This window comes from Hypanus sabinus, chromosome 4 (genome assembly GCF_030144855.1).
Source record: "Hypanus sabinus isolate sHypSab1 chromosome 4, sHypSab1.hap1, whole genome shotgun sequence".
Classification (NCBI taxonomy): Eukaryota; Metazoa; Chordata; class Chondrichthyes; order Myliobatiformes; family Dasyatidae; genus Hypanus; species Hypanus sabinus.
The window spans coordinates 143,225,344-143,241,215 of NC_082709.1; the positions used below are offsets into that span (position 1 = coordinate 143,225,344).

At 40.2% G+C, this 15,872-nt stretch overlaps 1 protein-coding gene across 2 annotated transcripts in view; it reads left to right on the top strand.

The window, feature by feature from the left end:
* The first annotated feature begins 1,447 nt into the window (after positions 1 to 1,447).
* si:dkey-100n23.5 overlaps positions 1,448 to 15,872 on the top strand; it is a 190,542-nt gene continuing 176,117 nt past the window's right edge. Inside the window, exons 1-3 of one of the 2 annotated variants that reach the window (XM_059968245.1) lie at positions 1,448 to 1,775; positions 6,762 to 6,814; positions 12,278 to 12,332. In XM_059968245.1, the coding sequence (XP_059824228.1) occupies positions 1,626 to 1,775; positions 6,762 to 6,814; positions 12,278 to 12,332 (258 nt within the window). In that variant the 5' untranslated portion in view covers positions 1,448 to 1,625. The remainder of the gene's footprint in view (positions 1,776 to 6,761; positions 6,815 to 12,277; positions 12,333 to 15,872) is intronic. The other variant, XM_059968244.1, reaches the window with a different exon arrangement.

Below are 15,872 nucleotides of genomic sequence, written 5' to 3' on the forward strand. Positions count from 1 at the left end.
CAGGACCCCTGATTTAAATTGCATCTGCTAGAAATGCCCATAGCTTAACAGGTAAGGCAGATAAACTCAGGGCATGGATTGACTCTAGTCACTGGGATATTCTGGCAATAACAAAAGTGTGGTTGAGAAAGACAGGAATGTTTCAGGATCCTGATGCTTTAGAATGACGGAGAAACAGGTAAGAGTGGAGGGGGTGTTGCATTTTGGTAGGGCTATAATATAGAACCCCACACCCCAATGGTCAGCAGGAACGAGGAGCAGATTTGTCAGGAAATTACATGTAATTGTGAGAATAGGATGGTAGTGCAGATGGGAGATTTCAATTTTCCTGGTATCGACTGGGGCATCCGGAGTGCAAAGGGCCCGAATAGGGCAGAATTTGTACAGCAAGTCGGAGACAATTTGCTCACACAGTATATAGAGGAACTTGCTCAGGAAGTCCAGTGGACTTCCTCTTAGGGAAAGCACCAGGCCAAGTAACTGAAGAGGCATTTGGGTTCCATTTCTGTTCTGTGTAAAACTATTAGTTTTAAGATAGTCAGAGGAAAGATAGAACCAGTCCATAGTTTAAAGTCCTGACCTGTAGCAGGGCCAACTTTGAGAGCATAAGGCAGGATTTAGCTTGGGTCATCTGAGAGACTATCTAAAAACAAAGGAACTTAAGAAGGAAATCAGGAGGGCAAAAAGAGTGTATTAGATGGATTTGGCAGGCAGGGTTAAGATGATCTGAAGAAGTTCTTCAGTTATATTAACAATAAAAGAGTGACTAGGGAGAAACTAGCTCCTCTCAAAGACTACATGTTAAGCTGCTTTAGTGTCTTTTAATGTCAATTTCTCTCATCATTTACTAAGAAAATTATCATGGATGCCAAAGAAATTAGGGTAATAAATAGTGAGGTCTTGGATTATTTCTGTTTTTGCACTATTATTTTCAATTTAACTATTTTATATATATATATATATATATATATATACTTACTGTAAGCATTTATTTGTTTTTTCTATATTTATCATGTATCGCATTGTACTGCTGCGGCTAAGTTAACAAATTTCACAACATATGCCAGTGATGATAAACCCGATTCTGATTCTCATTTTGATATGCTTGTTACCAGGAAGGAGGTATTTGCAGCCTTGAGGTGTGCAACGTATGGGAAGTATTTGGATAGGTACATAAAGGATAGGGTCCCAGAGGGTTATGGGCTGTATGTGGGCATGGGGAGAGAACACTGAGGCAGACAAGGACCGGAGCCTGATTCCTTGTCGTATTATTGTAATGAACACAGCGTTTCCTAATGAGACTGCTTTGAAGGCGATATGAATTTAGTAGTTAATTCACTTAGACTTCCGGAAATCTTCAAATGTTAATTTTCCAAAATATTTGCAATACTCTTATAGAGAATACTAGCTTGAACATGCCTTGTTGTTAGTTTTGTGGGAAGTGTCTGGAACAGCAGTCCCTGAAATAATGCACTATAAAACCAACACGTTGTGGGTATGTTTAGAGCCGATTAGAACGTTAGCACTCAGTTGTGAGCGCCGGAGGAACCTGGCAGTTCTGTCTTTGGGGCATGTTTACACGAGGAGGTTAGCTGTTGGTCCCAGAGCGGATGCCGTAACTGTTCATGTTACATTTGCCAGCGGCGGCAGCTTTTGTAAACCGTGTTACCATGGAAAGTGAGCCGCTGCAAATCACCAACACGGGCACTAACCTCACCGGTGTGCCGAATTACCGCTGCTTTATGTTTAATTCGGACTCGGAGGATTACAAATGCGTGAGTATGACCTCGCCCATGTTGTTGATTTAACTCCTCTCCTAGCCTGAGCTGCAGGCCCGCTTAGCCCTAGCAAAACAATTCAAAATAACATGACGAAATAAATAACTACACAGCTTGCTTTAACAATTCGTTCAGCAGTATGGCCTTTCTAATATTTCTGCATCATTACTGGGAAAAGAACAAGTTTCCACTATATCTTGTGACATAAATAATAAATTAATATTTTAATTAATATTTTCCTCTGATCAACATAATTCCAGACACTACCCGTTACTCATGTATTGGATCACTTACACTCTGACCAGAAGCTGGCTTTAGCGATGTGAGTGGAGGAGTACTTTGGTCATGAATTTATTGTTTGGCAGTGTTATTCCAAAATTAAGGTTTCAACTAGGCAAACATCATTTCCTTTAGTGACTCAGTGCAGCTAATGTCTTAACATGTTCCTGCACAAGCAATCGTTGGAATCGTATGAAAAATATTAAATAATTAAGGTGCACTTTTTTTATCAGTTTTGTCATGTGCTAATATATTTCCAAAAATGCAAAAACTTTATATAAGATGAAGGGTCTCAACCCAAAATATTGACTGTCCAGTTCCCTTCACAGATGCGCCCATACCTCTCAACTTCCTCCAGCAGTTTTTTTTTACCTCTTCTTGAAGGTATTGATCAAATTGGCTTCAAATTGGTGATCTTGTGGTGAGGGCCCATATTAGACATGCTAAACTATAAAATACTTCATATTTGCTGGAAATTGTATATTATTAAGGTGTGGACACTTTTTGCAGCAGTATTGAGTCAAGCAAGTCGTGGGTTTAATCAGAATCTTATATTGGCAAAGGGACTTGGTGATGGAAGGAATGAAAAGTATTAGTTTTCATTGGCTGCAAATTCTGGAATCTGGAGTTAAGGACAAAATGCTGGAGGAACTCAGCAGGCCAGGCAGCATCTGTGGAAAAGAGTACAGTTGGCGTTTAGGACCGAGGCCCCTTCGGCAGGACTGGAGAGAAAAAAGGTGAGTAGAGTTAAAAGGTGGGAGGAGGGAGGGAGAAACACGAGATGATAGGTGTGTTTTGCTTGGATTTCCAGCATCTGCAAATGTTCTCTTGTTGGTGGAAGGCCAGCCAGTTAAGTCTAAAGGAAACAGGGTTTTAACAATATATGAGCTGGAAGAAGGGAAGAATACAGTACTGTTACCTTGCTTGGAAAAAGAGGTCTTTGTGATGGTATAGAGATGGGGTGGAAACCGCAATTTGATGTCAAAGTTGCTATCAAGGTTACTACATTCTGTGTCAGTTTTTACCAATGTTGTTCCTGAGAACAAAATCTTTGACAAGTCGATGATAAGATTATGCATTTCCTTAACATCTGTTCTAGGTTGCGATATAGTTCCTGCTGCAATTGTGCTATTACGCACTTGTGGACAACAAGTAACATCCAGGAATCATTGCAGTGGTGTCTTGTATGATATAAAGAGATCAATTCAGAAAGTTTCCCATAATGCCTGGAATCCCTGATTTGAATGAATGCAATAATGAAGCCTCTCCTGCTTTCTAGTACAGTCTTTGTCTATTCAGTCTCTTTTTGTATGTGCCACTCCCTGGTGCCAGCATAATGACTCGTCATAACATATCCTCATTGGCAAATATTTAAACTATGGTGATTGTAGTTGTACATCATACTTCAAATATGGTCTCAATGATTCAGAATCAGGTTTATTATCACCGGCATATGACATGAAATTTGTTAACTTAGCAGCAGCAATTCGATGCAATACATAATCTAGCAGAGAGAGAAAAAATAATAAAATAAAACGTAATGATAAATAAACAAGTAAGTCAATTACGTATATTGAATAGATTATTTAAAAAAAATTGCAGAAACAGAAATACTATATATTTAAAAAAGTGAGGTAGTGTCCAAAGCTTCAATGTCCATTTAGGAATCGGATGGCAGAGGGGAAGAAGCTGTTCCTGAATCGCTGAGTGTGTGCCTTCAGGCTTCTGTATCTCCTACCTGATGGTAACAGTGAGAAAAGGGCATGCCCTGGGTGCTGGAAGTCCTTCATAATGGACGCTGCCTTTCTGAGACACCGCTCCCTAAAGATGTCCTGGGTAACTTTGTAGACTTGTGCCAAAGATGGAGCTGACTAGATTACAGGCTTCTTCAGTTTCTTTCAGTCCTGTGCAGTAGCCCCTCCATACCAGACAATGACGCAGCCTGTCAGAATGCTCTCCACGGTACAACTATAAAAGTTTTTGAATGTATTTGTTGACATGCCAAATCGCTTCAAACTCTTAATGAAGTATAGCTGCTGTCTTGCCTTCTTTATGACTACATCAATATGTTGGGACCAGGTTAAACCCTCAGAGATCTTGACACCCGGGAACTTGAAGCTGCACTTCTGATCCCACTGAGGATTGAAACCCATTGCATACTTATTCTTGTATTCACATCCTCTTTCTTGCTGCATTTGCACACTGGTATGCAAAATCCTATTTCAAGTCAAGTCAAGTCTTATTGTCATTTCGACCATAACTGCTGGTACGGTGCATAGTAAAAATGAGACAACGTTTTTCAGGACCATGGTGTTACATGACACAGTACAAAAACTAGACTGAACTATGTAATTAAAAAAAACAACACAGAGAAAGCTACACTAGACTACAGACCTACACAGGACTACATAAAGTGCATAAAAACAGTGCAGGCAAGACAATAAATAATAAACAGGACAGTAGGGCAAGGTGTTCAGTCCAGGCTTCGGGTACTGAGGAGTCTGATAGCTTGGGGGGAAGAAACTGTTAAATAGTCTGGTCGTGAGAGCCCGAATGCAAATGCTGCCCAATCTCTCTTTATGTTGCAAATACTCTACATTCCTGTTATCTGCTTGAGCTCACATTTTTTCACATTATGTTCTGTCACCATGTATTCACCTGCTCATTCAGTTGGTCCATGTCCTTTTGAAGTCTCTGCTGTAGTGGGCTCTAGTGGATTAGCAATTACTGACAACTTGACCGATAATCTGCTATTCTTTACCTATCACCGTTTCAGTCATGGCGTGACTTTTAAGCATTCCCTAGTCCTTTTAATCTATCTAATTCGAAAAAAAAATTGTCAGTATGAACTTAATCTTTTCCCTGAGTTTATTATTAATATTAATTAAAAATCTCTAAGTCCATGCTTCTCAAAAGTGTAAACAAAAGTCTGCTGAGTAACTGTAATATGAGACACAGTCTTTTTTTTGCATCTGGAACCTTTTTGTCTTCTGTTGCGACTGCTTTGACTGGGGAATTTCATGCTAATGGGTATCACTGAGTGAAAGTGACTTGTTTCTAATTTGATGAGATTTGTTTTTGAAGTTCAACAGTTATGGCAAAGCCAACATTTGAAATCTATCTATAATTGCCCTTGAATAACTTGTTCGGTTGTTTCAGAACTTGTGCATATCAGCACACTTCTCTTATCATAGTTATCTCTTTTCACAAATGAGTACAGTAATTTCTGTACTTGGATTTTATAACAGATCTGATTTTATTTTTGAAAATTTAATTTTCATACCTACATACCGCAAAGTTCAATACTTTCAAGTACAATAAGTTCAAGTTCAAGCCAATAAAAAAAATTACTTATAAACAAAGATTGACAAACAACCAATGTGGAAAAGAGAACAAACTCTGCAAATACAAAAAGAAAAAGAAAATAATAATAAATAAATAAGCAATAAATATAGAGAAGATGAGTTGTAGAATCCTTAAAAGTGAGAAATAACTGTTCCTGGTTGTGTGGAACCTGAGGTTCCTGCACCTCCTTTCTCGTGGCAGCAGCAAAAAGTGAAGATGGCCTGGATGGTGGGGGTCCTTGACGATGCATAATGCATTTCACTTCCTTGTGGAAGTGCTCAATAGTGGGGAGGGCTTTTCCTGTGGTGGAATGGCCTGTATCCACTATCTTTTGAGCATTTCCATTCAGGGGCTTTGGTGTTTCCATACCAGGCCATGAGACAACCAGTCAGTATACTCTCCACCACACACCTATAGAAATATAGAAAACCTACAGCACAATACAGGCCTTTCGGCCCACAAAGTTGTGCCGAAAATGTCCCTAGCTTAGAAATTACTAGGCTTACACTTAGCCCTCTATTTTTCTAAGCTCCATGAACCTATCCAAAAGTCTCATAAAAGACCCTATCGTATCCGCCTCCACCACCGTTGCCGGCAGCCCATTCCATGCATTCACCACTCTCTGAGTAAAAAAACTTACCCTGACATCTCCTCTGTACCTACTCCCCAGCACCTTAAACCTCTGTCCTCTTGTGGCAATCATTTCAGCCCTGGGAAAAAGCCTCTGACTATCCACACGATCAATGCCTGTCATCAACATACACACCTCTATCAAGGTCACCTCACATCCTCTGTTGCTCCAAGGAGAAAAGGCAGAGTTCACTCAACCTATTCTCATAAGGCATGCTCACCAATCCAGGTAACATCCTTGTAAATCTCCTCGGCACCCTTTGTATGGCTTCCACATTCTTCCTGTAGTTAGGCGACCAGAACTGAGCACAGTACTCCAAGTGGGGTCTGACCAGGGTCCTACGTAGCTGCAACATTACCCTTCATCTCTTAAATTCAATTCCACGATTGATGAAGGCCAATACACCATACGCCTTCTTAACCACAGAATCAACCTGCGTAGCTGCTTTGAGACTCCTATGGACTCAGACCCCAAGATCCCTCTGATCCTCCACACTGCCAAGAGTCTTACCATTAATACTATATTCCGGCATCATATTTGACCTACCAAAATGAACCACTTCACACTTATCTCGGTTGAACTCCATCTGCCACTTCTCAGCCCAGTTTTGCATTTTGAAATTTTGAAAAAAATAAAAGCTTAAAATTGAATTGCCTACTGCATAGCACACTTGGATGCCAAAAGTTAAATTGATGAAAAAAACTTAATAAAATTCCTACTATCTGCAGGTCATCATCATTGCAGTGAAGCGGGCTTCTGCTGCTTTCTCTCTCATTGGATGGTAAGTTTTGTTTCATTTCATAATCTCTGATTAATCAAAATTCTCTTGTTATATTTTGACATTTATGTTGTATATGTGTGACTCAATTGTGCTTGCAGAAAACCAAAACCCTAATATTAATAGGAGATGATTAAGAGGAAACTGGACCCCTTGAAGTAACTTTATTGAGTGGATAGCTTGGCAATTCACTCAGAAGGATCCTGTGTATGGATCCCTGGTTAGCAGTGAGTTAGTTGCTTTTAGTTGGGCATCTATCTGTTTCTACAGCAATAGGTCTTTTGTAGAGCCATTCATTCTCTTACAGATCCATTGGTTAAGATTACAGCTTGCATGGAATCCCCTGTCTCACTAATGTGAGTTTTTTGAGGAGGTCATTAAGATTGATGAAGGCATAGGACTTTATTAAGGCATTTGACAAAGTACCATATGGCCAAGAAGGTTAAGTTCAAACTTCAAAGTAAATTTATTATCAAAATATATATATGTCACCATATACAACCCTGAGATTCATTTTCTTTTGGGCATACCTAATAAATCCAATAGCCATAATAGAATGAAAGACCACACTGACAGGGTGGACAGCCAATGTACAAAAGACAACAAACTGTGCAAATGCAAAAAGAAAGAAATAACAATAAATATCAAGAACCTGAGATGAAAAGTACTTGAAAGTTCAATGGATTGTGGAAACATTTCATCGCTGGGACAAGTGAAGTTATCCCCTTTGGTTCACGAGCATGATGGCTGAGGTGTAATAACTGTTCCTGAACCTGGTGGTGTGAGTCCTGAGACTCCTGTACCTTCTTCCTGATGGCAGCAGTGAGAAGAGAGCATGACCTGGGTGGTAAGGGCCCCTGATGATGGATGCTGCTTTCCTGCAACAACGCTCTGTATGGATGTGCTCAGTGGTGGGGAGGGCTTTATCCATGATGAACTGGCCTATATTCACATCCTTTTGTAGGATTTTCCATTCAAAGGCATTGGTTTTTCTTTACCAGGATGTGATGCAGCCAGTCAATATACTCTCCATCACACATCTATATGGAAGTTTGTCAGAGTTTTAGATATCATGCCAAACTGCAGACTGCTCAGGAAGTAAAGTTGCTGCTGTGCTTTCTTTGTAATTGGACTTGCATTCTGGACCCAGGACAGATCCTCTGAAATCAACTGGAGAAATGGGCTGGAAAATAGCAGATGGAATTTAATGCAGGCAAGCGTGAAATTTTACACATCAGTCGAGCCAACCAGGGTAGGTCTTACACAGTGAACGGTAGGGCACTGAGGAGTGTGGTAGAACAAGGGATCTGTGAAGACAGGTACATAATTCGTTGAAAGTGGCGTCACGGGTTGATAGGGTTGTAAAGAAAGCTTTTGGCACATTTGCCTTCATTAATCAATGTATTGCGATGGGATGTTGTGTTGAAGTTGTATAAGACAGTGGTAAGGCGCAATTTGGAGTTATTCTGTGCAGTTTGGGTCACCTACCTACAGGAAAGATGCTGAGAAAATTTACAAGGATGTTGCCAAGTTTTGAGGACCTGACTTTCAAGGAAAGGTTGAATAGGTTAGGATTGCATTCTTTAGGATGTAAAAGATTGAGAGGAGATTTGGTAGAGTTTTACAAAATCTTGATGGGTATAGATAGGGTAAATTCATGCAAGCTTGATTTCAATGTTTAACATATGTTCAGATAGGTACATGGATAGTAGGGATATGGAGAGCTGTGGTCCTGGTACAGGTTGTTGGGAGCAGGCAGTTGAAATGGTTTGGCATTGACTCAATGAGTCGAAGGGTTTTTTCTGTGTAACTCCCTGAGTCGCCTCAGGCTCGCTCAGCTTGTTCTCGTCTAGGGGGAGCAGCCTTCGGCCCCGCCAAACTGGGTAATCAGCTGGTGTGGATGCTGTGTGATGTCCCCGCCTCGCCCAAAAACAGACAGTACACCATATGCGATTAAATGAGTACAATTTATAAAGGTTACTATAACTAAGTGATTAATAACGATACAGTATATATGAAGAGAAAATTAAAGAAAAGGCGCCAAACTTATCAAAGTCCAAACCACTTCGTGCACAGCCGTTGGAGCTCAATTTCTGAAGTGTTCTGGCCACCATTCGATCCCCTCCGAACTCCTCGACTCGCAGCTCAGGACCCTCCGAACTTCTCGACTCTCCAAACAGCTCAGGACCCTCCGAGTGGTCAACCAAGCACATCTAGCTTCATCCCCCCCCCCCGGAGAATCTCCCGGCCTCGGACCCCCCTTTGGGGTCCGATCCTTGTCCAGCTTAGAGCATTGCGTCCTCTCTCTCGACCCCCTCGCGCCGATCTGCCCAAAAGCCCGTCAACAAAAGCTTACAGACTCAGAAGAAAGAACATTAATCCCCATTTGGTTTACAAAGGAATACCATTCTCGTTATCAGTAAATTAGCATTCCTGCTAGTTAACAAAAGGAAACCCTTTCCCAACAGTAACAAAGAAAAAAAAGAAACCCCCTTTACATCTGTGTTGCATTTCTCAAAGTAAATAAATAGATGGTAACACTGTGGAAATTAAAGTTGCTGACCCTCTCCACCTCTGATCACCCAATGAGGATGGTAAGGTTAAGGTACTTTGGGGTACAGCATGTGCTGGCTATTTGGATCTAAGCTATGCTTCTTGTTAGGATGTAGATGATGGAGTTGAAAAGTTGCCTTTCTGATTAGAAATCTGCAGTCAGTGTGTGCCGCAGGGATTGGTGCTGGTACCCTTATTATTTGAGCTATATATATTGGATGTGAATGTAGGAGGAATAATTAGTAAATTTGCAAATGGCATGGAAATTGGGACACTTGTGAAAAACCAGTCCAGTTGTTTAAGGGTACAGATCAGATGGCGGACAATGGATAAATGGAAATTAGTCCCAGCAAGTGGGAGGTAATTGATGCGTTTTTGGAAGTCATATAGGGTTAAGGTATATACAGTAAATGGTAGGGCACTAAGAATGAACAAAGGGATCTTGAGTTTCAAGTCCACAGTTCTGTAAAAGCGGCAATATGGGTAGATAGGGTAACAAAGAAGACATATGGTATGCTTGCCTTCAAGGATTGGGGCATAGAATACAGACGTTGGGATGTTATGTTCTTTCGGAATAAGATGGCGCCAGAGAATAACACGACCAAGGGCGACATCTTCCAGACAGTTCACGAAAATACTTATTTCATTTCTTTTTTGTCTTTTTCTTTCAAATGTGGTTCTGCTACTATTGGAGGCCATGATCTACAAACATTTGTACTTTTTTTGTTGTGTGTTTTTGAGCCAATTGAGCAATCTGGCACTTTGCTGTGGTTCAAGCAAAGCACGCAGTCTTGGTTGCGGATAGCCCACGATCGATGACATTACTTGCTGATCTTGCCAATTAAAACATCAGGGAAGATTGAAATCATTGAGGCGAGTGTGGAAGGCGAGCGGCAATTCAGCGCCATCTACCACCCTCTTGCTTGCTGCTGCCAGAGGAAGGTGTCTGTGTGTGATGGTCTGTCTTTCTCTTCCTCGCTGCTCTCAAAGTGTTTGCATGGTCTCTCTATCCCTCAGTGCTGTTGGAGGATGTTGCTGGAGTTCTTGGTCTTGGGCAAGGTTTAATCAATGTGGATTGGACTCTGTAGTTCACGGAATGATGTGTTTCTGGTTGCTCCTTTTGTTGCTATTTGGTGCGATTTTGATTGGAGCGGCTTGCAGATAACGAACAACATAGCGCTAAATTGAACTGAACTGAATCTACCTGGACTCTTAATTTTGTGTTTAATATTCTGTAGTTTTTGCTTGTTTTTTTTTGCCATTTACGTGTAACTCTCACTTCAGCTAGTGACTTAATATAGGGGTTGATAACCCCTGGCCCAGCCAAACTTAAGAAATCTCGTTTGGGTGGATGCTGTGTGATGTGTCCCCTGTTACAAATCAGTACCACAAAATAACAAACAGTACTCATTACGCGATTAAATGATTAAGCTTTATAATTCTTACTTTGTCTATATGGTTGGTAGAGAAATGAAATATAAGAAAAAAAGGGCCCAATCTTATTAAAAAGTCTGTTGCGCAAAGTTGGAGCTCACTGATAAGTCAATCGTTCACCATTGACCTCCTCTGATCATCTCTGCCCTTCAGACCCTCGCTCTGAGTCCACCCCATCCGGCAGTCTACCAAATTTTTCCATTCGTGTCTTCTTTCCTCATCTTTCCCCAGCAAAAGCCTTCCAGATTCAGAAGACAGGGCAACAAAATCCAGATTGGCTAGCATGCATACCACAGTCCTCTTATCTCCAGCCATAACCCAAACATTGCTGCCACAGAGAAACCATTTCCTCAGCAGTGAACATAACAGCGAAGCCATTTCATTAGCCTTAGTAGTGAAACATTACAGAGAAGCCATTACAGCATGTTACATACGCTATTCTTTTTTTTGTGGGGGGTTTTGATGTTTTTATTTGAATAGGTTCCATAGTTTCTTTTGTTTTGCAGCTGTCTTTGGGGAAGATGAATCTCAGGGCTGTATACATACATTGATAATAAATGTACTTTGAACCTTGAATGTGAAAGGGTTACAAAATGCATGTTAGACTATATTCGAGTATTTCTGTCTGGAGTGTCCTCTGCTCTATCTATAGCACAACCACATCCTTCCTACACAACAGCATAGAAAGGATGTAGCTATCTGAAGGTAGAGCAGAGGAGATACACAAGATACTGCACAGTTTGGAGACTTAAGTTGTGAGGAGAAATTGGTTAGCTGGGCTTGTTTTCCTGGAGCACAGGTGGCTAAGGGTGACCTAATAAAAGTATAGAATATGTATGAGAGGTATAAATAAGATAGATAGTCAAAATTTTTTATCTGGAAGGGGTATATAAAAAAAAAAGCACAGGTTTGAAGTGAGGAGAGGAAGCAGCCTGAAAGGAGATTTAAGAGGAGAGTTTTTTACCCAGAGAGTGATGAAAGCTGAAATTTGTTGCAGAGGAGGTTGTGGAACGAAGTACACTCGCTACACTTTGGAGATAATTAGACAGGTACTTTAATCAAGACAGAGAGTGATACCGATCTAATGTGGGAAAAGGGGATAGTGTCGATGGGCAGAAAGGTCGACATGGTTGTGCTTCGCCTAAGGATTTGTTTCTCTGTTGTGTGACTCTTTGACTATTCTGAAACAGGTATAAGATGGAGACAAATTTCTATGAGCCGGAAAGTTTTGAGAAGGGAAAAAAAAGACCATTTACATTGTTGATGCAGCTTGCTGCGTTCTTAGACATTCTGTGCCTAGGTCAAGGACACTGAGTCACTTAAAGTAACCACTTTTGTAGCTCTTGAGATCTCACAGTCACAGGTACTAAACCAAGGACCTTTATAATCTGTACCATTTAGCTGCATGCTGGATAAGATTTGTGAATTGTTGTGATGCAAAGGAGAATATATTCTAATAATTGTGTTGTTTTTACTTAGCCTCTTTATGCTTCTTGTGATATGGTTATTTCGGAAGTACAACTCTCTGGCACAGGTAAAAATAATTTAAATGCTTTGTTATTAACGTGCTCTGCCAATACAATCTCCAGACACTTTTGTGTTTAGATTTTTCACTTTCTTCATTGTTGTCAACTTTAGGTACCAATGAGCAAGGAAGGTTGCAAAGGAAAAAATATAAATATCCACTAGTCGGATGACATTTCATTAAGTGGCTTATCTGTGCCATTTTTCTGCCAGTTATGTTGGTTTAGTAAAGTAAGTGGTCTCTCTTCAATTGATACCAACTTTGCTTTTTATTTGCACTTTGGGTAGAATGGCAAAAAGAAAGAGGATGTGTATCACATCCTCTTAAGGGGAGGGAAGTTCAAGGGGGATATTAGAGGAAGGTTTTTCCTCAGAGAGTGGTTGGTGCGTGGAATGCACTGCCTCATTCAGTGGTGGAGGCAGACACACTAGTGAAGTTTAAAAGACTACTAGACAGGTAAATGGAGGAATTTAAGGTGGGGGGTTATATGTGAGGCAGTGTTTGAGGGTCAGCACAATATTGTGGGCTGAAGGGCCTGTAATGTGCTGTACTATTCTATATCCTATATCATAAATGCTCAGAATGCAGAAGGATTGAGTCTTTTATTTGTGAAACATTATGTACATTAAACACACTTTAATGACTAAATCAATAAATAATTCTGTTGTTCAAGCTTGTATTTAAAAGGCTTGAGAAGGAATAGATTAGCAAAAGTAAATGGCAGATCTCTTAAAGGCAAAGTAGATTTCAATATGGAATATCCTTTATATTTTGTAGGTCGCTTCTGCAGACTGAAAGCATTCAGCATACAGCATAGTGAGGATTTAATGACAATGCGATACTTAAAGTAAATCGTGATGCTACCAGAGAAATTAGTGGGACAATAAGTTGAACATGGCACCTGGGGTGATGCTAGGTTGTTTGTCTTCTACTTTAACATTCATGTTAGTGAAACTAAAGTCAGTGGGAATCCAAAGAAAAACTGTCCATTAACTGGGTTCATGCCAGTCACTAAAGCTTGTGGTTTTTGAAAGCTAGTCATTTGACTTTAGTTCATTATTGGAATTATCTCCTTCACCCTCAACATTAGCACCAATAAAAGCAAATTGAAGGAGCAGCAAAAGCTACTCCGGCCTTTTACATCTTCACCAAAGTCTTCAGCTCCATCATTTGTGGAGGACTGAAAAATATCCACCCCAAGTTCTGTTGCCTACAGAAATTTGTCTCTAAGGTAACCTTGTTCCATTCTGGCACAGAAGCTGTGATAATAAATGTACCACAGAACCATTATCACATGTTACATAAAGCTGCATCAATATCCCAAACTTTTCTTAATCTTTCTTGCTGTTATGTTGCAACTTGCCTCCAACAAACTTCCCACAAGAGTGAAATTAATCTTCATTGCCAACAGGAAATTGTTCATCTATGGTGACCACACTCCAGAGCTTATCTTAGGACTGGTCATATAAAATGAGATTGATGTTAATGACTTCACCACAAAGGGTCCTGATCAAACATAATAAAATTTAACATTCTCATTTAATAAGAGTGATTTTGGTGTATTTTTCTATTTCCTCACGTGAAGATTCACCTCTTCCATAGCTAAAAGGTCTTCCAACTATGTGTTGTCCTAATTTTTGCTCGTCCATTCCACCAATTTCCAGAACATGATAGCTACCCCTTACTTCATCTCCCACCCCACTAGACTACCTATTCAATAAACCACCATCAGATTTCTGAATGGCCAGGAATCCATGAACACTACCTCATTATTCCCTCCTTTTTGACATTTGTATTTTGTAATTTAGAGCTATTTATGTCTATGCACTATACTGGTACTGCAAAATAGTAAATCACACGTCATAATAATAAATCTGATTCTAATTTCGATTCTAATGCTGACAACAAGCACATCTCCTCTACTAACCCACCACAGCTCTTTCAACACTTAGAAAATATCATTCTTGAAGTGACACATTGGTCCCTTCCTGTGACATTGAAGAGGATGTGATACCTGCCATTTATCTCCTTTTCATTGTCCTGAGCACTTTGTTAGATGAACTTCAATGTGCAGGTCCTCACTAACTTATGAACGCCAACTTGTGTACAGCCCATACAAATGATTTAGCATTTGGAAAGCTGGCATGGAGGATTTGCTGGCTGTTGTGGGCTCCATCATTTTCTGCTGTGTAGGAACTCCTTCACATTTCAGCTTTTGGGTTACAAACTTCACAAGAATGGAATTCTGTTGTCACCTGGGGAGGACTTGTTCTTGCACTCTCATCAAGATAGCTTACTGCATTAACTTTTCACAATCCATTCTATTTCACCTTGGGAAGACCAACACAGATTAGATGATTGCTTTTTGGAACATTTCCATTCATTCTAGTTCACTCAACATTATGATTACCTGCCCCATACATATTCTGACCTCTATCCCTGGCTTTCATTGAAACTAGAGAAATAACATTTCATTTTTTTTACAGCCTTCAAAATAAGAAGTTCCAATTGTAATTACAGCTCCCCAACCTTTCTGGAAGCAACTGTTGGAATAACTTCTCTTTTCCCATTTACCCTAGAGTTTTACTTTCATTTAACCTCCTTCTGTGCCTTTGTACATAGTTAACTATTAGTTAATTATGTCATTGATCTAAAGCAATTTCCTGATCTAAAGCAATTTCCTGCTGATCAACCTGGTAAATTATTTAGCATTTCTATTTTAATGTTAGATTCCTAGGGTATACAGAATTTGGTTATTCTATGTATTGAAACATCTGTTGAAACATGTGTTGGATATTTTTAGAAGATTAAGGTACCGAAGGATATGGGGAGCTGGCATACAAGGGGAAAGATGGAAGGCAGCAGAAAGGAACTTATAGACCAGTTAGCCTGACCTCAGTGGTTGGGAAGTTGTTAGAGTCAATTGTTAAGGATGAAGTGATGGAGTACTTGGTGACACAGGACAAGATAGTACAAAGTCAGCATAGTTTTGCTTCAGGGAAAATCCTGCCTGACAAACCTGTTGGAATTCTTTGAGGAGATTACAAGTAGGATAGAAAAAGGGGATGCAGTGGATGTTGTGTATTTGGACGTTCAGAAGACCTTTGACAAGGTGTCACACATGAGGCTGCTTACCAAGTTAACAGTGTGTGTTCCGCAGGAGTCAGTGTTTAGACGATGGAATAGATGGCTATGTTGCCAAGCTTGCAGATCAGATGAAAATTAGTGGAGGGGCAGGTAGTGTTGAGGAAACAGGTAAGAGAGTGGCAAATGAAATGCGAAGTTGGAAAATGCATGGTCATGCTCTTTGGTAGTAGAACTATTTTCTAATAGTTTTCTATTTTGGTGGACTATTTTCTAAATGGGGAGAAAATCCAGGAATCTGAGATGCAGAAGGACTTGGGAGTCTTTGTGCAGAACACCCTGAAGGTTAACTAGCAGGTTGAGACAGTGGTGAGGAAGGCAAATGCCATGTTAGCATTCATTTCAGGAAGTCTAGAATACAAGAGCAAGGATGTGATGCTGAGGCTTTATAAGGCACTGGTGAGG